Here is a 21,871-nt window from a genome sequence, read left to right on the forward strand (position 1 = left end):
AACAGTATGATGGGGCTTTAAATGATGTAACCCCCATTACAACAACAGAAGGGCGGAGTTTTACCTTGTGAACTCTCTGAGAAATGTGTTAGCATGTGGTTGTACATTGTAAACACCAAGATAAACACCTAAGGGAGGGGCTTTACATTGTTTAAAACAGAGAAACCTTCTTACATAGATCTCTAACGCAAGAGGTTCGAAAGAGGTTTTTTTTCATTAGAGGTGTGTGAGGTTCACGTAATTTGTTTTTCGGTAATTATGCAATTTTACATGTAATTACGTGAAATGCAGCACCAGAATTTGGTGTTATATTGTAGTACAAAATCCATCCTTGCTCCTGAAAGGCATTTTGCACTATAAATGTGCAAAAAAACACACTCATCCCAAACAGCTCCTGCTGATGTTCTAGTTGTTCGCTTTGTTTCTGCACACTCAATTTGTGCCACAGACGGCATGTAAATACGCAGTGAGGAGTAATAGAATAATTTCGACAATTGTATCTAACTATCGTAATCTGAAAATAAGATAGATTACGCTGGTGTAATGGAAATTTGGCCCGGGTCTAGTTTTCATGCTGTATATTTATAATTTAATGTTCAGTATTTAGTTGTGTGTGAATTAAATTACTTATGCTTTATAAAAGTAAAACCACTGACCGGAAATATATGTAATAAGTGATATTGTGATCATTGTGTCGTTCAGTGTTACTAACCCACGCCTTCACCCTTATTAGCCTGTGGAATGCTCTGCTTAACTATCCTGCAGGCCAAATGCTACAGGGATGGACGTGGGGCTGAGTTTGACTCCAACAATAAGGTCAGGACACCTGAGGTAAAATACCCAAACTGTGACAATTAGAACAAAGTAACCCCCGATTACCCTGGGACGCTCTTCCCCCAAACTAGTTCCATTATCCTCACATGAACTATAAAGAATTGCATTTGTATTGCCCCAGATGAAACCAGCTGTGATACTTTTATCTACTTCAGAAAACTGCTCTCTCACACCCATCAGAGAAGCAGCCACAAACTACCAGAAGGGAACTCACATCCCTCGTAGACTGATAGTCACACATTATTTTATTTATTTATTTGTAAAGCGCATCATTCATCCTGACGGATCTCAAGACGCTGTCTTGCGGAACACATGGTGGTTTATATTGGGTGCCTTCGACTGCCCACACTTACGTCGTAGGAAAAAGCTGGGTTTTTATTTTTTTCCTGAAAGTTACATAGTCCTCAGTAAGACGTAGGTCTTGGGGTAATTTGTTCCAGTGCTTAGCCGCCAGGTATGAGAATGATCGGCCTCCTGCTCTTACTTTCTTTATACGTCTGGGCCTGGCTAGTGCTTGCATTATTGACACCCCTTGTAGAGTTACAGTTTGATACTTCTGACAGCACTCTCATACGATAGTAGTCTCACTATATCGACATCACTCTAACATCCCTCACAATGTAACAGTCTCACACCACTTCTAAAAGAATTTCCACACTCATTATAGACTAGCAGGCACACAATACTAGAAGCACTCTGATATCCATTACAGACTAGTAATCAAACACTTCTGACAGCATTGTCAGTCCTCTCACAAGAAAAATATTGTCTGCTGTATTGTTCAAAAGGACCAGGCAGCCGTGTTTACATTTGTATGGAATGGGAGGAAGGGCAGATGAGTCACTAATGTGTCCATCGAGGGAAATCCAAACAAGGCATTGCTGAAACAAAATTCATTTGCAGGACATGCAAGTTACACAAATATATGCCAATCATGAGAGCTTACTGTTAAAAAGCCATAAGGTGATCCTTATGTGTCGGGCTCATCAGTGCAAATCTGAAAGGAGCTTGTAAGAGGCTGTCAATTAGAATAGGATGTCTGAAGATGCTTATGTGGAGTCGGAAAAGCATTGTTTGATTTTCTTTGTACGTTGTGGATTGTTTATATTAATCTATAATGAATTAATCGTGCTCAATGCTGGGTGTTGCATTATTTGCCCTGATTGTTTCGACAAAGAGTGGGTTCCACTTGCAGATTTTGTTATGGCGATGACTTGTTGATTGATAAGAATAGTAATTGAATATAAGTGGACGACATGTAACCTCAGTCAGAAGAAACATTCGAGCTTGTTGGAATTCCTGTGGCATACACCAAGTTTAAAATGCTGGAAGACAGGAAGAATTTCATTTTATTGACACAGCATGATCCTCTTGTGATGTATACGCTAGGGAGTGATTCAACTCTAGGCACTTATGGGATTTTAAGGTGCAAATTTAGTGCAAGTGAATGGTGTCTGATTGAGATCACTGCGGACTAAAGTCCTCCAGGCAGTGCAAGATCCTACTAGCCATCCACTGTTTAGGCTGGTGATCAGATAGTTCACATGTCCTTCCTGTTTAATCTCTGGTCATCCTGTGGAGACTACCAGCCAGCAGGGCTGGTAGTCCAGCCTGCACGTTTCCTCGGGAGGCTGGAAGGGTGGGGGCCGTTTTTTATGGTGGGGGCTGCTCTTGTTACTGGGGTCTGGTTTTGCAATGGTGGGGCAATATCAGCCCCCAGTAACAATAGTAGCAGTTAACACTTGCACACTCCCCTCCCCAGCCCCCCTGCCCCCTTCCCCGGGCGGCTGGTCCAACAAAATTGCCAGGGCTGCTTTGGGTTTTCAGTCAGGCCCTTCCAGCCAGGGTAAGGATAGTGGCTTTTTCAAATGAACTCTCTCCCACTGAGGAGTGTGCTGAGACAACCAACTCAAATCCCATAGATCACAGATCTATCCATCATATTATCATAAATTTTATGAATTGTGACTGTTACCAACCTGGCCAGAATCACGCAGAGGATTACTAGGGTAAAAACTACATGTACCAAAAATGTTAGCTCTGGCTCTTTCACCACCAACCAGAAGAACATACTTTAGGAGGGCATTTTTCTTTTTCTTCTGATGCTTTGAATCTCTGCTATCTACCTGTTTCACTCCGATAATGGTGGTTGCCGAGGGGAGCCTGGCTTGGCATAAGGTTTGTTATATCAATTCATATTTCCATGATTGCATTGGTCTTCCATGTACATCTGAATAGGTAAGCATGCTGACCTTTAACTGTTTACATCTACTAAATGCCAAAAGCATAAAAACATAGACGAAGGAGTAGGTCAAAATGCACAGAATATCTAGAATTATTTAACCAAGTTCCCTCGGGTTGGCACAGATCCAATATGCAAGAAGGATGACTAGAGAGCATTAAGCTCTTTTGTTGCACTTAAACATTGTGTAATGTATGTCTGAATGCAGGTGCCTTTGATTGACGGAGAAAAGGCTGCGATGTTTGATCTAATGGTCACACGACTGGGTTTTTGTTGCGATGCCTAGCGAGACAGTTCTTCCAGAGTGTGATAACTAGAATTGACAAGACCCCATCTACGTCCTTAGCGTGTACACAAGGACTGCAATAAAGGTGTTACATTTCTTAAACACTTTGACAGGGCACTCTTATCTAATGTTTTTGGGACAAATCCTCTAAGTTTGGATATCATTTTTACCATTCAGTTATTTAATGGAAAAACTCTATATCGTGACCTGCGTTGCTGTCCAGAAATACTGGCCCTATAGAATACAATGTGTGAATTTGTGTTGGAAGGAATGGGGTGGAGGAATATTTTCGTTTGTGACTGATATAAAAAAAATGTGGCTTGAAATTGCTCCTATATTTGCTATTCCTACAACATGGCGCTCCCACAATGATGGACTTATCTCTTTTGCATAATCCTACCACTGCGGCGTGGACCTGTCTCACTTCCAAGCCCAAGTATGCAGCTGGACTGATCTCCTCATTTTATAGACATTGACTTCCCTTTTAAATGTCACGAAATGCTCCTAAACCAGGTAATTGTTTCATATATGCTTTGATTCTGGGTTACTGGCTACACTGAATGAATGCAATGTGCACAGTATTTGTATCTGTTACCAGAAGGTGAGAGGTGGAATGGAAGCAAAAGATTGATTAGAAATAAATCAAAACATACACAAGAGAGCGAAAACTCTCCTCAACCATCATTCGCCCCCACTAACTTATGTGTCAAAATATACAACAACAAAAAACAGCAGAGACAGTAATCTCTCCTATGGCGCCATTTGCACCCACTCGGGTGTGCATGCCTTTAGTAATCTCGCTTCCAACCTGTGTTTGAATGGCTTCTGCACGTAATTCACTGAAATATCTATTTTGACATGGCACTGTACTGCCACATGAAGTGAAACATAGGCTACACGGTATTGCATTCAAATAAACCAGGAAGAGAGACCGTCTGGGCATTTAAAAAATGTATAAATATATTGTGTCAACATTAAAAAAACATTTTTGTAATTGGACTTTTTAGTATTGTGTAAGGAAGGGCCAAAGAAAAAGTAATCCAGTGCATTCCATTCATAACGTTCAGCGGTGGGTTCCTTTACTCCAACCTTGATCCAAAAAACAATTAGGTAAAGAACACACTGTAGTAAAAAAAACAACGTTGTGACTCTAACTTGCTAGCTTCATGTGGTGACCTGTCTCAACTGACAACACAGACCAATTTTGGAAGACCTCGTAAAGAAAATCCCCTGCCTCAAAACGGACAATCAACCGAATTCCAAGCAACGTTAGTGAATTAATACATTTTTTTACTAAATGCACAAACAAAAATAAAATCATCAGCGATAAAATAGATTTGTCTAAGAGATAGTTACAAAAACAATGAAAATGCACCCTATTGGACAGTGTCAAAATTTGCCTCAGTTGTGTTTCTCCACAATTCTTCATCAGTCAAGAGCTTCAGGTGTCAAACGCTCCGTCTTTACCAACACAGTCAGACAGCACCGCGTGCGCTGTCTCATTTTCTTCTTTACCATGTGAAAGAACCATCTGGATTATAAAGCATACTAGTGCAGTTCTCCTCAGATGCGCCATTTTACTGTGCGAGGCTTCCAGAGCCAGAGCTGTACAAAGCAACAGGCAGGGGGTAGCGGGGGCTGCAATAAGTCATCCTATTCTCTTTGCCTGTTGTGCAAAAGCCGAGTCATTTTGTCCTTTTTTTGTAGAGAAAAAAAGAACATTAAAAACACTAAAAAAATAACTGTGAAGTAGCCAGTGGGAAGAGTGTTTGACAGCTGTATATAATGTCTTCCCAAGAAATAGTTCTTTTGTGGAAGAATGGAGAAGCTCAGCTAAAATGGCGAAATATAATGCAGCCAGTTTACTCTTCAGTATCTGGAAAAAAAAGAAAAAGAAAAGCGTCAATGTGGCTGTTTCCCTCTCAGCGTCCAAGGAGAGGGAGTGCTGGGAAGGTAAATGAAGGTTGTTAGTTACAAACATGGCTGTCGCCAGGCAGACCTAATTCTCACAGCTTGATAACAGCAGATGTCTGAGGGTTGATGGAAATGGAAGGATGAAAAGCCTGAACAAGAGGCCCCAGTACCAAGGGAACAACACGACCTTATTTCACTTAGTGTATACCACATTTATATTGCATGATCATTGAGGCACAATCTAGTTGCAAAATGACACTTTTGTGGTTGCAATGATAAACTGAGTCAAAGATATATTGTCTGAGGTCTCCTGCTGTAGATTTTGCTTAAAGGAAGCTATATTTGATAAGACAAAAGTTAGGCAGCCTTGGTCCCTCCAGAAAGGTAGAATACAGTGTAAGTCAGCAAAACTGCTTTAAAAAGAGGCTGTTCTAAAGTGACTTAAAACATTCCAGTTTTTACAGAATATCATATAAAGACCTAGGGCCTTGTTTGCAGGGCGGCTGAGAATATCTTACAATGTGCTCTTTGTCCCACTCACTATTTTAAAAGTGAATAACATTCAATGATACTATGGGGAAGACACCCAACACATGTAGATGAAGAACCCGTTCCACCAACTCTATATAAGAACCCTACATGCTAAAAGTGTGCACATAGTGAGGTTTATGAGCTACAATGCTCCGGAAATTTCTGTCAATCCAGAGGCTACATTGGCAGGTGCGGTGGGCAAGATTGCCTGACAAGTCTTTCAAACAAAAATCACAGTGGAGGCTAGATCAAAATCATACTGTTTCTTTACACTCTGCTGCACTGAGGACTTGAATATTGACTTCTGTGCCCGTAGGCTGACAAATAACTAATGGCCTACATGTCGTTTTGGTTGTTGTTTTCAGTGCTTAATTTGAGCAGTGGTTTTCCTTTGCTCAGCACTCATTTGCCAATGCCAGTACTTATGACAGTCTGCCACATGGTTGCGCTGTTTGTCTAAATTAAAGATGAGCACACAACAATTGTTTATTAATTAAATTAACATTTAAAAGGACTAATACCTGCCGCCCAAGCCATTTTCTTTGCTCCGGGGACTTAGAATAGTCTGAATTGTCACTCTTGTGGGAGTGCGATGGTTAGTAGTTGTGTTGGTACTGTCACTGGCAGAGGCAATGGGTGGTGCATGCTGCAGTAGTCTCACAAGGCGGGCCCTGGCACCTATAGTTTTAAATGCAAATCACTAGTTGTTTTATATAAAGGTTTGCACAAAAGGAAAGCCGTTGTGGTGTATCAATATAGGGCTGGAACAGGAGGGCTTGAAGAGGAAGAAATCTAGGTAGGCCTAATTTTGATGAGTCCTGGCACCCCACAAAGAGCAGATGTGGAGGGTCCTTAACACTCTTGTGTGCTGTATGTGGGTGAATTCAAAGTAGAGTTGCTGATGTCTGGGAATTTAGAGAGGAGCCTCGTTAGTGAAGGGACCTCCCCAAAAATCTCAAATATGGCTTCTTATAATTTATGAAAGTGTCTTGTCACAACTCTCTCAATGCTGTGCCCTCTATTGCAAAAAAAAAGTCTGAGACAAGTAGATCACTAGTGCAGACAATCTTCGGAAGCAGACAGGAGGGGTGTTTGATAGTCAACAGATGAGAGTTTACAGGGAGCCGTTGCTGGCAATCTGTGAGGCATACATAGCCTTCCATGTTCCATGAAGTTCAGATGTTAGAACTAGCAAGTTTCATTGGAAAGTGTGGGTAGGTCTTGCAGCAGAATAGCCCAACAGAGTTATTCCGGTCACCATAAATTGTTCACTATCAACACAAAAAACACATTAAAGGTCATTATGAGTTTTGGGTGGAATGGGAGCACTGATGTAAATCAAGTGGTGGTTCCGCTCAACTCGCAGTTGACCCCGTTGTATTTAGAATTAGGGTAAGCATTGGGTTTACACCGATATGAAACTTTGAGATGATAACCTGTCTGCCATAGAGTCATTAAGCTATAGGGCCGTATTATGAGTTTGAAGGTGCGGGGGTGGAACCGCCCCTCTCATGTACCACCAAACCCATGTACTAACTGTCCGCCAGATCAGGAGTGTTCTTCTGTCTGGCAGGTGGTTCTTTGGCGTTCCCAGGGCGGTGCCTATGAAATAGGCACCGCAATTGGAACGTCAACGGCAGTACCTGCACAAAAAGGACTGCTGCAGTCCCTGCCGTGCAGGAACTTGTGTGCGTGCACACAGGGGGCACATGTTTGACCTCCCTGTGTGTATCCACATGGCATGAGAAGTAGGGTCCCTTTATTGCCTCACCAAGTGCGGTGGTCCCGGGTCAGCCTGATCAGCCGGGTCATAATAGGGTGGTCAGGAGACCGCCACCACGAGCCTGTGAGTCTGGAAGTTCGTGGACCACCAGACTCGTAATGACCCCCATAGTAATGCTCATTTAGGGTAGGGCAACCATCACTGGGTTTGCCTACTTGGGACTGCCATACAAAACATGAGGTTCTCAAGAAATGGAAATTAAAAATGGCCCAAATGTGCTTGGAGATACTCCTTGTGCATCAGGGCCAATATTTATTTTGTTTTTAAGAAACAAACTCCAGTTGCAGTTTGTTTCTTGAAACAAAAAAACTTTGCAGAGTGAGTGCATTTAACAATGGTTTCTGCCTGGTAAAGGATAGTGCGTTCAGTAGAGCTTGGCAGGAATCTCTAAAACTGGAGGCCATTTCCTTTGCTGACCTGTTGAGATGATGGACTGCCTATCAGCGTCAAAAAGACCCTGAATGTGTCTAAATTAGTTACCAAATAAATATTAACTTGCTGTCTAAATAGTTGAGTTTTAATTTTTGTGATCCAATCTTTGGTTGTGTGGCAAAATATTGTGAACAACAACATACTGACACAAAAACATTGTATCAAAAATATAGTCTACAATGTATAGAATTAATGGGGTGTATTTTACCCCAAAAAGTCTCAGAAATATTGAGGAACAGAACTACGCCAAAATATATATAGTTTGCATTATCAGTAATTTACTTAATACATTACATTAGAAATAAAAGAAAATAAAAAATACATAATTTAAGAAGTTATATATATATATATATATATATATATATATATATATATATATATATATATATTTATATGTATATATAAATATATATAATACGATCACTCCTGGTAATTACAACCATACAAAGATCGGAGCAGACACTGAAGCCAATTTGCTCTCATCATCCAAAGTCCAAACATTTCCCTGCTTTTGCTAGCCATGCAAAAGCAGTGATATACATATCTAAAAACATATTTAAATTTCAGAAAAACACAAATTCACTGGATGATGTCATCAGTGATGTCATGTGAGATGTCATCAGTGATGTCATGAGTGATGTCACTGACCATGTCATGAGTGATGTAATATGTGACGTCATCAGCAGTGCATTGCGGGCGCGCAAGTTATAGTTAGCTGAAATTTCCAGCTAACTATAACATGTGTAAAACCTATAAATTTTTAGTGAATTTCTAATGTTTTTTATATGCTAATTCCTAACTATAACGTGTGTGAAACCTACGGTTTTTTCTGTGAATTTCTAAGGTTTTTTAAATGCGAATTCCTAACTATAACGTAGCTGAAACCTATGGTTTTTTCAGTGAATTTCTAAGGTTTTTCAAATGCTAATTCCTAACTATAACATGGCTGAAACCTATGGTTTTTTCAGTGAATTTCAAAGGTTTTGTAAATGATAATTTTTAAATGTATTAATTGTTATATTTTTTTATACTGATTTACGACATTATTTTAAATTATTTATTTTTAGATATTTTATTTTTTAAATTACATTACATATTTTTATATGAACTAAAAAATAAATGTTTTTAAAAATATTGAAATTGTAATATATTTTTTTATTTTTTTTAATTTATATATATTTTATATCGCAGGCAATGATATCGTATGGAAGGAAATTCAAGTTACTGTAACTACGAATAGAATTACTTTTCAGGATCAGTAGTGGGCTGAAAGATGCAGTGCTGAGGTCTCTCCTGATAACCGGTGAGTAAATCAGAATTCGTAGTTTGGCTGCTTTTGAGGAATTTTTTAAAGTTCCAAAACTCCACACTTAGAAAAATTTCCAAGTGAAACCAGTCAATGTTAGCCTAAGGAAGAAAATTCAAGTTACTGTAACTACGATTAGAATTACTTTTCAGGTTCAGTAGTGGGCTGAAAAATGCAGCACTGAGATCGCTCCTGATAATAGGTGAATAAATCGTAATTCGTAGTTCGGCTGATTTTTGAGGAATTATTTAAACTTTCAAAACTCCACACTTAGAAAAATTTCCAAATAAAACCAATGACTGTTAGCCTATGGAAGGAAATTCAAGTTACTGTAAGTATGGTTACATTTACTTTTCAGGGATCCGTCCTGGGCTCAAACATGCAGACTGACGTCTCTCGTGATAACAGGTGAGTAAATCGGAATTCATACTTCGGCTGATTTTAGAGGAATATTTCGCTCAATAGTGAAGGAAGGGGGCGAGGCCTGAGGTTACATGTGTGCAAACACGCCCTGTGGCGCGTTTTAGGTTGGGGAATATATTCCTCTTCAATCCTGAGGTCACCTGTGAGCTAACTAGCCCACCAGGTACCTCCAGTATGCGCCAGGGAGCTGCGTTGCAGAGAGGTGTTCAGAGGGCACGCCCCCTTTTCACAACATTCTGCAACGCAGCTCTGTGGCGCTTACTGGAGGTACCTGTTGGACTAGTTGGCCCCTAGGGGACCTCTGGATTTAAGAGGAATATATTCCCCAACCTAAAATGCGCCACAGGGCGTGTTTGCACACATGTCACCTCAAGCCCCGTCCCCTACCTTCACCACTGTGCAAACATGCCCCGTAATGCGTTTTAAGTTGGGGGATTAAGTCCCCTTGCACACTGGGGGTCCCTGGGGGGCAACTAGCCGACCAGAAACCTCCAGTATGGGCCAGGGGGCTGCGTTGCAGAGAGGTGTAAAAAGGGGCATGGCCTCAGAACACCTCTCTGCAACGCAGCCCCCTGGTGCTTTTTCAGAGGGGGAACCAATTCCCCTTGCATACTGTGGGTCCCTGGGGGCCAACTAGCCCACCAGCAACCTCCAGTATGCGCCAGGGGGCTGCATTGCAGAGAGGTGTAATGAGGCCCCACCCCTTTTTACACCTCTCTGCAACGCAGCCTCCTGGCGCATTTGCAGAGGGGGAACTAATTCCACTTCCATACTGAGGGTCCCTGGGGGCCAAATAGCTCACCAGGAACCTCCAGTAGGCGCAAGGGGGCTGCGTTGCAGAGAGTTGTAATGAGGCCACGCCCCTTTTTACACCTCTCTGCAACGCAGCACCCTGGCGTGTTTGCAGAGGGGGAACTAATTCCCCTTGCATACTGGGGGTCCCTCGGGGCCAACTAGCCCCCCAGGAACCTCCAGTATGTGCCAAGGGGCTGCGTTGCAGAGAGGTGTAATGAGGCAATGCCCCTTTTTACACCTCTCTGCAACGCAGCCCCCTGGCGCTTTTTCAGAGGGGGAACTAATTCCCCATGCATACTGGGGGTCCCTGGGGGCCAACTAGCACATCAGCAACCTTCAGTATGCGCCAGGGGGCACCTCTCTGCAAGGGAGCCCCCTGGCCCATACTGGAGGCTCTTGGTGGGCTAGTTGGCCCCCAAGGACCCCCAGTAAGCAAGTGGAATTTGTTCCACATCTGCAAACGTGCCAGGGGGTGCGTTTGCAGAGAGGTGCAGGGAGGGGGTGTGGCCTCCTTCCGATCCCGTTTAAAAAAAAAATACTTTTAAGAAGGGGGGCTGTGTAGCCATCCTTCTTTTCCCTTTTTTTGGCCCTGGCATGCCAGGGCATGCCCCCAATTCTTTTTTTTACGGGAAGGGGGCGGCGTGGCCCCACTTCCCGTGGCCAATTCCGGCCCGGGGACCCCATCTTTTATGGCCAACTTTTATTTATTTTTTTGTGGAGGGAGGGCCCCCCTCCTATGCCCCCTTAAGGCCCCGGGACATGGCCGACTTTTATTTATTTTTTTGTGGAGGGAAGGCCCCCCTCCTATGCCCCCTTAAGGACCTGGGGACCCCATCCCCTGGGGCCTGCCTTTTTTTTTTTTAATGATGGAGGGGGGCCGCGTGGTCCCCCTCCTGGGCAACTTATGGCCCCGGGGAGCCCCCCATGGTCCCTGCCGGCTCCCTGCATCCTGCGAGAGCCGGCATTGCTTTCCTGCTTGGGGAGCAGCCAACATGCTGCTCCCCATGCAGAAAAGCAATATGCTTTGATTTTCAAAAATCAAAGCAGTCTGCTGTGGTAGGGTGGGAGCCACGAGGCTCCTGCCCTACCATAGCAAACAGCAGATTCCCGGGTGTAGGCACCCTGGAACACTGGAGGAGCCGGCCCTGGGGGGTGGCGGTCTCCAGGGCCATCAAGGGCTCCAGTAGGGGGGCCGTGCGGCCGCCTCCCACCTGTTCAAAGCCCCGGGGGTGGTGGTCCCGGGGCTGGGGGGTGTGTCACGGACCCCCAAATTTTACATATTAGAGCCCTGGGGAGGTGGCGGTCCCCAGAGCGTGTGGGGGGGCTTGAGCCCCCCACACAGGTTTTTTTTTATTCAAAAAAACAAAGCCCTGGGGGGTAGAGGTCCCCAGGGCTGCCGGGGGGCCATGAGCCCCCCGCATACTACATAACAAATCCCCGGGGGTGGCCGTCCCCGGGGCTCTGGGGGCCTTAGAGGCCCGTCAACATAAATACACAAGCCCCGGGGGTGGCGGTCCCCGGGGCTGCGGGGGGGCCCGTGTAACCCCGCTATCATAATTACTTTGCCCCGGGGGGTGTCGGTCCCCGGGGCAGTGTGGGGGGATTGGGGCCCCCCCACACTTTTTTTTCTCTATGCCCCTAGGATTTGGTCCCCCCCGGGGGCTAATTGGAAAAAAAGCAGTCGGGTTTTAGTTTTTTTCATGGGATCCGCGTACCTACGCGTATCCCGTGATTTAAAAAAAAATTGGGGGGGGCCTTGGGGGTCTTTGTGGGTCCTTGTGGGATCCCCTTAGCAGGCCTAGGGGGTCAGGGTGTTTCTACCCTGCCGCCTTTGCGTGTTTTGCACACTTGTTTCTGATTTCTTGTGCCTCGCTTCTACCGAGGCACAAGATGGTTGCCAACACTTCCTGGTTTGAAGTGTTGACAGCCAATATTCAAATTACAATATTTCATTACACATGCAAGTGGACTGCTAATTCTTCACTCGAATTTAAACCCAATGGAGCCATGGTCTCCAATTCCACAATGTGCCTAGACTACAATTGTCTAAGGTTCAGTACTCTATTGCCACCCCGTACACTCTCAGGTACTGCATCAATTACCACCATCTTTAAAAGTTTCTCATTCTGAAGGTGGTTGTCAAAGAAATGTCTTGCCACCGGGTATTGGCTGTTGTTATGCCTGATTGCCCTTAAATGCTCCAACACACGCTTCTTGGCACATTGAATAGTACTGCCTATGTATGCTTTATTGCATGGGCAGATTAATGTCAGGGTCTTGGTCTTTTATTTTTTTAATTTACTTGCTTTAAAGTTAATATTTTTTGGGGGGGTTGAGGATTTTGGGGTAATAACGAGGAAAGTAATTTAAAACATTGTTTTATTGTTCTATTATTAATTGCTATATTTACATTTAATTGTATTTTTTGTATAATATTCTTTATTTTGAATATGTTTTAATATTTTTGTGCGTGTGGATAGGATCATTATCGCTGGCCATCGCTGGTTTCTATCGCTGAGATAGCGTGCTATCAGCGACGCTTATCTCAAATGAGATAGAAATATCAGCGATAGCTACATATTGTGCAATTATCGCTGGAAATCCAGCGATAATTGCACAATGATTGGCGAAACGTTGGTTATAGGGCAGGGCAGCCTTAACCATGATATCCACCTTCCATTGAATACCATGGTTAAGTCAAACTACAAGCAGGTGTACGGAAAGTAGCGATAACCACGGTTATCGCTATGCTTGTTAGCGTGCCCATGGATAATTGGAGAAATGTCGGTTAGCGACATTTCTCCAGTTATTCTGGGAAGGAACGCCCACTTTGCATTTCATTAGAGATGCAAAGGGAGGCGTAGGAAATAGGGGGGTAACGTGCGATTATGCATGTTAGTACCCTCTTGGTGATAGGGCGAAAACATTAACTCCGTTTTCGGTCTTTTAAAGCCAGAAAAGCGGCCATAAGGCCCTTGATGATATGCCCCAAAATCCTCCCCACCATTATGAGTAAACCTAAACAGTAGCATCTCTGGGATGCCTTAAAAACATTTTAGTTGCAAGGGTAAAAAAGAACCTGGGTATTTTTCTTTAAATCCTGAAAGGAATTCGACTTACCATTTGGTGTGCAAACATTACTGCATGTAGTGTGAAAGATTAAATATGAGTTAGCATTTCGATGTCACACAAGGCTTAACTTAGTTAGGCTTAGTTGATGCTTGTGTACAAATGTGGAACCAAGCTGCATTTGCTGAGAGCATCTTAAACTTGTAAACTTTCACAGCATATACACTACCAAGGATTTTGTAAGCAAGCTAGATATATTGCTACGGATTTCCCTTTCCATCGTTAGACAACCAAAGTTAAGAAAAAATTTTGGAAGGAAAGGGCACTCTGACATGTTATATACATCACTGATAAGAATAGAAGCTTTTCTAACAAAGTTTGGAACACTGAACTGGTTCCAAATACAGGAGGAGAATGCCTTTGGATAAGCATTAGGTATAAAATTGACTTTTCACATCTGCGTTGAAGGCAGCCAGGATGATCACATCGAGGTCTAAACCATTGGCTCAAGTAGGAATGGTGGACAACGTATTACCTATACAAGGCTATGTCCCCTTACATTTGGGAAGCCACAAATGCAGGCTGGTGCATTCTGCTGCGTGTGGCCTGAACACTGCTTTCCTTTTTGCTGTACTGGTTTTAAAAGGCAGGGGGGTGTCCAATGGCAGCTGCTCCATTTGGGCTGCTCCCCCCTCCCCCCCCCCCGAAGGTGCAGTCAAAGTGAAAAATGTAATGGTAATAAACTTTGTTTATGAACCATTTTACATTTTCCTCTGGCAGCCCGAGCAGGGATGGCTGGGCGGAGCTTTTACTACAGATTTACAGCAGAGACGAAAAGGAGTGGTGACAGTAGTTTAAAGTGTGCATGTCACTTAGGCCGGCTGTCTTGCGACTGAACATTATGTTAACCCATGTTCAGAGAGATAGAAATACCAAAAATTGCCATCAGGGTCTGGAGAACCTGCAGCATCTCAAAGCATATTTACTTAATACATTTAAACTGTGTCTCACACTATCTAACAATTAAAGGTGGGCAAAATATTCTGATCTGCCGGAGGAATTGGCAGAATTTTGGCGACTCCCTATTACTCTTGCGCGCCAAAACAGTAAGGTGGGGAGCTGTAGTGAAATTTGGTGTCCAGTAAGGGGACTTTCTGTAGCTAGGAGGATATCCGGTGACATTTTTCCAATGCGGGCGGTTGCAACAGTTCATTGTCAGAAGGCAGCCGCTCAAGAAGAAAATCTACTTGAATGGGGGCAAAATCAACTTGAGTAGCTGCACCCTCTGGCATTTAGCTGATTTTTCAGCATGAGAACGTGCTCCTGGAGCTAAATCACAGCTGGAGCAGCACATTGTGCCTATTTCCGCCCGTTGGCAAACTCTGTGGAAGTTTGCAGAGGTTTTTTGCAACTCAGCAGAATTCCGCTAAGTCAAATTCCATGAGTTCAACTCATCCATACTAAGACAGCCCATAAACAAAAAGATTAATGAAATGATCATTAAATATTTAAAGAAGGAAGTGGATCTATCCCGGCACAATATTGTTTGATATGAAAATTACAATTTAGGTGCTAAAATATTAAAATATTGGTAGGTAAAAGATGAAGGATTGATCATTAAACATATATTTCATTTTACTAAGTACTTTGGACTCGAAAAGGCCTTCCGTGCACAGAGGATACAAAATGCATCATATATAGGCCGTTACAAATAACCATTGAAAATGCGGATTCAAATTACCACACAAAAAGTTTAGGGAAAGCAGAGCATACGATACATCAACCCAATTCAACTCATGCAATATTTGCTAAAACATTTTATAATACATAATATCAAGAAGCATACATATTGCTGCTATTTCTATAACCTAAAACAATATCTCCATACATTTAGTTTCCCTAGTGCAATCTATGAAAACATTGCCCGATTGCAAAAAGTTGACTTTTTCCTAAATAGTGCACAAGAGGCTGTGAAAGCTCATCTAATTACTAGTAGATGAGATCTGAATGAGTTAATCTGGTCTCTCCTTCAGCATTCAACCTGACGCCATAGGGATATGGGGATCCATAGCACTCCAAAGAAGGGGCGCCATTAGAAATAATGTATTATTACTCCCTGTTGGCTCAATAAGAGATGAGAGACATGAACTTCAGGCGTATTTCAATTTTTCATCCTGCAAAAAGATTCATAGTGAAACCTTTTAGTTCCACATAGAAAGAGTTTTGTGACTAGGATATCTTTGCTTCAACATAGTGTGTGAAGTAGTGTGGCTCACTGGTTAGAGGCGGCAGACCCGAGAGCAGAGGACGGCCCGGGACCAGGGTTCGATTCCCGGCGCGGCAGGTTTCTGGACCAGGGTCAGCGGACTCGATAATTCTCTCGCCTCGGTGCCCATTCTAATCAGCGATCACACTCGGCAACTCTGGGCATTAGCTTGCCTCATCTTCACTAACGGCCCCACCAGACCGCCGGGGATGCCTGGCCTCACCCTGGAGATACCCATTAAGGGACCATCTCTCAGGGAAGCCAGGAAGGGTTTCGCAGCGGTCGAAGCGCCTTGGGACCCTACGGGTAAGTAGTGCGCTATATAAATGCCAATACATTTACATTTACATATACAACATTCATATATGACAACCCAGGCAATGGGTTTGAGAAGGAATGAGAGAGTGAGTGAATGAATATATGAATATATGTATTTAGTGCAACTCGAGTTAAATTCCTATATTTCATCAGAGACTTCATGGTACATTAGTGGAGCATATTGGGAATACCTCCATTGATAAATCAAGGCTGGTTACAAAAGGAGAAAGTAAAAATAAATGTGGTGTGCTTCACATAAGTAGTCACACGTAGAACAAGAAGTTATTAAGTACCTCATGAGACAGGCTGCTCACTTGGGACTACACCATCTTCTTTCCTAGTAGCTAGTCGAGTACCTTTTCAGGATTAATGCATGCTCGCACCATTTTAGGCATCTTTAAAATATTAAAGAAGATAAGATATACCTCCTCTCAGGTTACTGCTGTAATCCAATCAGGTATTTACTGCTTTTCCAAAAGAAGTTGGTCCATCTTTGCCAGAGAAAAGAGGAAGATTTACCTTGATCTCAGAAATTTGGCAATACATTTTTTTGCATAACAACAATTAACTGGGGTTTATGTACAGCTCATGATGAGCCAAGCCCCCATAACTTTCATTTTATGTGCATCTGTCTGACAGCCAGCCACGAATAATCCTGTTGTGATATAGCAGTATGGTGAAATCTGATCCCACATCCCAGCAGTTCTTTCCAGATGCAGAATCACCACCCCATTTTGAGTTACTAAAGGCAGAATGACAGCTATCCTCCACTATCCACTACTGACGTTCAATTACTGCAGAGTTTCCATCGTTCTAACCTGTTTTAAATTGCTTTTACTTGGTGAAATGTGCATGAGACAAAATCATGGGAGTGTGCAAATTTCACACAACTTGCAATATGTAATTGGATGAAAAACTCATTTTCTAGCTGATACAGTATTACAGGACAGCGTATCCTGAAGTCTCATGTCTTTTTTTTGTAATTCTTTTTTATTGAAGTTGGAGTCATACAACAACTCAAGTTAGTCACATTTTACGAGCTAGTCACAAAGTTGGAAATCAAGATATTGTTGCTGATAGTAGTAGTCACTTGCCTCCTTTTACATATCATCAACATTAATGTCTAACGGCGCCCTCCCCCCTCTATGACCGTGTCTTTGTATGGAGGGAGAAATACATATATATCCCCTATGAGCATTCCAGTGTTCCCACTTTCGATCCCACTACCGGGGACATCCCCTATTTACAAAAAACGTTTTTTCAGCCAGCATGCACCAGTCCATATCTCGCTTAAATTCTTCAACTGTTGGTGGCTCTTGTATTCCCCACCTACGGGCAATGTTTTGTTTTGCTATTACCATCCCCAAAGTTGCCCATGTTCGTTCTATGCAGGTCAGATCTGTTGCCGCCCAGATATTGAAGAGGCATATCTTCGGCTGGGGTGACAGTTCCTTGCCACATACCTCTTGTAACTGTGACGTTACCCCCTCCCAGTCAAGTTGAATTATTGGGCATTCCCATATTATGTGGTACTATTTACCCACTTGATTACAATTTCTGTGACAGTGTGTTTTCCTTTTTACCCATTTTTACCATTGCTTTGTAGGAATAATACATCCTATGTAGTGTTTTAGCTGTATCAGTCAAAGTCTAGCTGTTATATCCACTTCTCGTTGGGAGGACAGAGCTTGTCACCATTCGTCTTCCTCAAGGTCTCCCAAGTCAGTCTGCCACCGAGAATAGAGTCATGGTAGTGGATCTGGGACATTGTTAATTATCTTTTGGTATGTCATAGAGATGGCTTTCCGAGTCATGTGGTCGCTGTGCAATTTGTCTTCTAGTGGGGGTGGCCTCTGGCAGGTTCTGGTCAAATGGGATGGCTGCTGTCAGTGCGTGTTTGATTTGTGTGTAACAAACTATCTCAGTTTCTGCCATTTCATAATCTGTTTGTAATTCTGCAAATGTGAATATTTTCTCCCTGCGCCTGAGATCGCATACTTTGGATATCCCAATGATGTCTCATTTATGGAATTCTTGACAGGTCCTAGTTTCTTTTTCAATCGATGCCAAAAGGAGATTGTCTGCTCCGTTAGGCCTGTCAGATGTTGGTGGTTTGGAATATTGGATAGGGAGGTTTTATAGCCCCTTGGACCCATGAGCCATCTATCCATGTGGTATGCTGGCTCGTCCTAAGTCTCATTTCTTTTAAATGTAAAACTTTCCTTAGTATCAATTTACTTAGATTTTAGTGATCTTTGTTCCAGTCTTTGAAGAATGGCTTAGAATCCGATTTTCCTCAGCCAGTCGTTCGTCGATCTGAGACGAGAATGTTGTTTGAGTATTCCTGCCATCTACCATTACAGTCTTGTCTTTGGCGATAGAAAAATGATCCTTCAGAAGGTGTAAAAGAGCCTCAAAGCGTAAGTTGAATAAGATCAGAAGGAGGACATATTAAGACATCAAGACATGAAGGCGTGACTAGTAGAATTGGAAAATAGGTTGGACCACTACATGTAAAGGGCAAAGAGGTACACTATAACAGAAGAAAATATTTGCGTTTGATTTTTTGGGGGATATCGAATGGATATGTTCATGAAATGTATTTAAGGTCATAGTAAACTTTACCAAAATTGTACACAAAAAATACCACACAGGACCAAAGCTACCCAAAAAAGACTGATACCTTCTGTAAGAGAAGCTGAGATGGATCAAGGCATACTACACTACGGACCACCATTTAAATATTCCTAGACTGTTCTCAGCACTTGAAATGTGCATAGCCAGGTATGGTGTCTCAGTGGACTAATGAATCCACTTCAGGAGCCTGTGTTGGACCTCATGGGCACAGGTTCAAATCCTGGGGGGTCCACTCAGCCTTTCATCCATCTGAGGTCCATAAAAGGAATACCATTAAGTTGGGTAACAATAAACATCTGTTATTCAGCACCAAGAGACCCTTCTGGGTGAACGTGTGCTTTACAAATACACGTTATGTTATTGTGTGCCTTTGATGTGGCCTCATTGTGTTTTCATAGGTCTGGCAACGTTCTGCATGGTTCCGGAATTAACATCACAGATTAACAACTGTGATGATGTGTTATGGATATTGGGATTTGGTCACATTCTTGGTTGCATATTACTCATTCCGCTGTGGGTTGATGGTTTAGTTTTGAAAGGGTTAGGCCAGAGAACTATACCAATTGTTTTGGCATCTCCTAGGTCGAAAAATGTTTGTGTGTGTGTATTGCATGATGTTTCTTGGTAGTTAGTGTTGTTGCATACTCTTATAGCTTAGTATATGAGGTAGCTTGTTTGTGCTGGATGTATATCAGGAGATCTACTCAATATGGTCGTTATGTTAGCTTTGGGGTGTGACTGTGCTCCCTGCTGTTGTGACACAAAGTTATAGTGAACTACTTTGCATATATGCCTGTGCTGGAAGTGAGCAAGGAAGTACAATGCGATCTAGAGAAGCTTGTGTGTTTTTGTTGCCATTTGTACTGTAGCATTTAATGCTATTTGTTCACAAATGTTGGGTTTTCTACTTGCTCTTTGCCATTTAGTTAGCATAAATCTATACAGATGCGAATTGCAGCCCTGTTTGTGCTTCAATCAAAAGAGTATACTCACAGGTAACTCTGCACTGTTTCACTCCCTAACAAATGTATGAGTTCGGATGCTTAAAGTGAATAGAGCAACCTATTTGGGTGGAGAAAGATTCACTGGGTTGCTTGGTGCTGACAAAAAAGATTGGAAAACAGAAAAACTGTCATCACAGGCTGTTGACTCTGGAATACAGTATATTCCAAGAAGAAGAAGAAATGTAAAATTAACCATAGCCAAAGAGGCATCTACCACCTTTTTATCCCGCCAAACAGTGATACCTTTTAAGGGTCGATAGAAAATCCTGAAGCTGAAGGGCCAGATGTAGGTAAATCCGATTTACCGACTTTTAAATACCGAGTCATACCGATTCGGTATTTAAAAGTCGGTAAATTGGAAGGAGGCAGATGTAGGTAAAAAATAACCGAATCTGTAAGAGTCGGTATTTACCGATTCTGTAAATACCGAATCTGTATTTCCCATTGATTCCTATGGGCCTTGAAGCCCATAGGAATCAATGTGAAATACAGATTCGGTATTTACAGAATCTGTAAATACCGAATCCTGCAAGGGTGCAGGGGGTTTCACTTTGACACCCTCTAGCACCCCAATTCTGGACTTGTGTGCAATGTGGCACACAGACATGCCCTAAGGGCATGTCTGTGTGTCACATTGCACAGGTGTGCATGCACAGATGTGCATGCACACCTGAATTCGGTATTTTACCACCCAATAGGAGTGGGTGGTAAAATACCGATTTTTAAGGGCCTGTGGCACTCTTAGGAGTGCCACCTACATGTGGTTTTTACGAATCGGTAAATATACCGATTCGGTATTTTACCGATTCTGTAAATTTACCGATTCGGTAACTTTACAGAATCGGTAAAATATAGGCCCCCTACATCTGGAAACCCTAATACCGGTCGGTAACGGCCGAATTCGCCCGTTACCGACCAGTATTAGGGCTCCTACATCTGGCCCTAAGTCTCTTATTGAGATGAGCAGGCACTTTGCAGAGACACCACAGAGTATTGTATAGGTTTGTCCAATGAAAAACACCTTCAAGCACTGAGGAGAATGCATTGATGGCCCTTGGGGAAAGCAGGTCGCAAACTAGTCTTCCCCTGGAGTGCTTCGTGCCCAAACAGGACATTGCAGCAGATAGGTAGTTAGGGGGGAAGGGGTGGGAGTTAGGGGAGGTTTATAAGAGCCAGGAAGGGCATGCCCACCTCTTCCTGACTCTGAACATCTCCGGGTGGGAAGAAAAAGTGTAGGCAGGAAGTATGTCCACCTACCCACCCTACACTATTACCAGTGTATTTAATGTAGGGATGGGGGGGGTGGACGAATAGGTGGTAGGGGGGAGGTCCCTTTGGGGGTTGTTATGAACTATGTTTTTTGCATATTAATATACTCTCCTGATCAGGTTGGACCTTGCATGTAGCGTCAGACCTTTCGTGGGTCTGGTTGCCTTTATGTTGCCTTCTAACAGCACCTGACTGTATAACACATGTGGTGAATGTCTCAATTTTTATGCAATGCTTTCAATAAAAAGATTTAAACCTAAAGTGAGGTTTTTGAGGCCAGTAGCATCTTCTCATAGTTAAGATAGGTTGCACGGATAGGCGGTATTTTGTGGGGTGGAGAGTCGCATGCTGGCATTTCCACACCCTCGGGGGTGAAGAATGGAGTACAGGTGACAAAAAACAATGTGCGTTGTGTTGTTGAGCTAGAAAAGAGTTTTAGGAGAGGGTGTTTGGGAGAAAAAGAAAGGATAGCCAGGATAGATGGCAAGAGCTGAAGGAGTGGAACAAGGAAGTATAGAACAAGGTATGAAAACTTGGGAGATTGAAAGTTGGTGTGAGTGCTCGCGCGATGTATGGGGAGGTTTGTAATGGCAAACTTCATGTTATATGTTGATAAAAAAAGTTCAATAAGTGTTGCAACTGTGTCCTAATAAATGGCCTTTTACATTAAATGATGGTAATGGTGTGTGTGTTGTGGCATAATGCTAAGGAGGTGATCAAATACATATGCGGAGCTTTAGCTGGTTTCTCAATCGTGATAAT

The 21,871-nt window shown here is 42.8% G+C and overlaps 1 protein-coding gene across 9 annotated transcripts in view; it reads right to left on the reverse strand.

Moving 5' to 3' along the window:
* The window catches only part of PDE1C (phosphodiesterase 1C), a 1,706,308-nt gene that overhangs the window by 95,838 nt on the left and 1,588,599 nt on the right, over positions 1-21,871 (reverse strand). For 4 of the 9 annotated variants that reach the window (XM_086964788.1, XM_086964793.1, XM_086964791.1 and 1 more), the window contains one exon: positions 4,635-5,238. The exons of the other annotated variants lie outside the window; for them this stretch is intronic. In XM_086964788.1, the coding sequence (XP_086820914.1) occupies positions 5,225-5,238 (14 nt within the window). In that variant the 3' untranslated portion in view covers positions 4,635-5,224. Of the gene's footprint in view, positions 1-4,634; positions 5,239-21,871 lie in introns of those variants that run through there. 9 annotated transcript variants of the gene reach the window in all.

Source organism: Lissotriton vulgaris, chromosome 4_1, assembly GCF_964263255.1.
Source record: "Lissotriton vulgaris chromosome 4_1, aLisVul1.2, whole genome shotgun sequence".
Lineage (NCBI taxonomy): Eukaryota > Metazoa > Chordata > Amphibia > Caudata > Salamandridae > Lissotriton > Lissotriton vulgaris.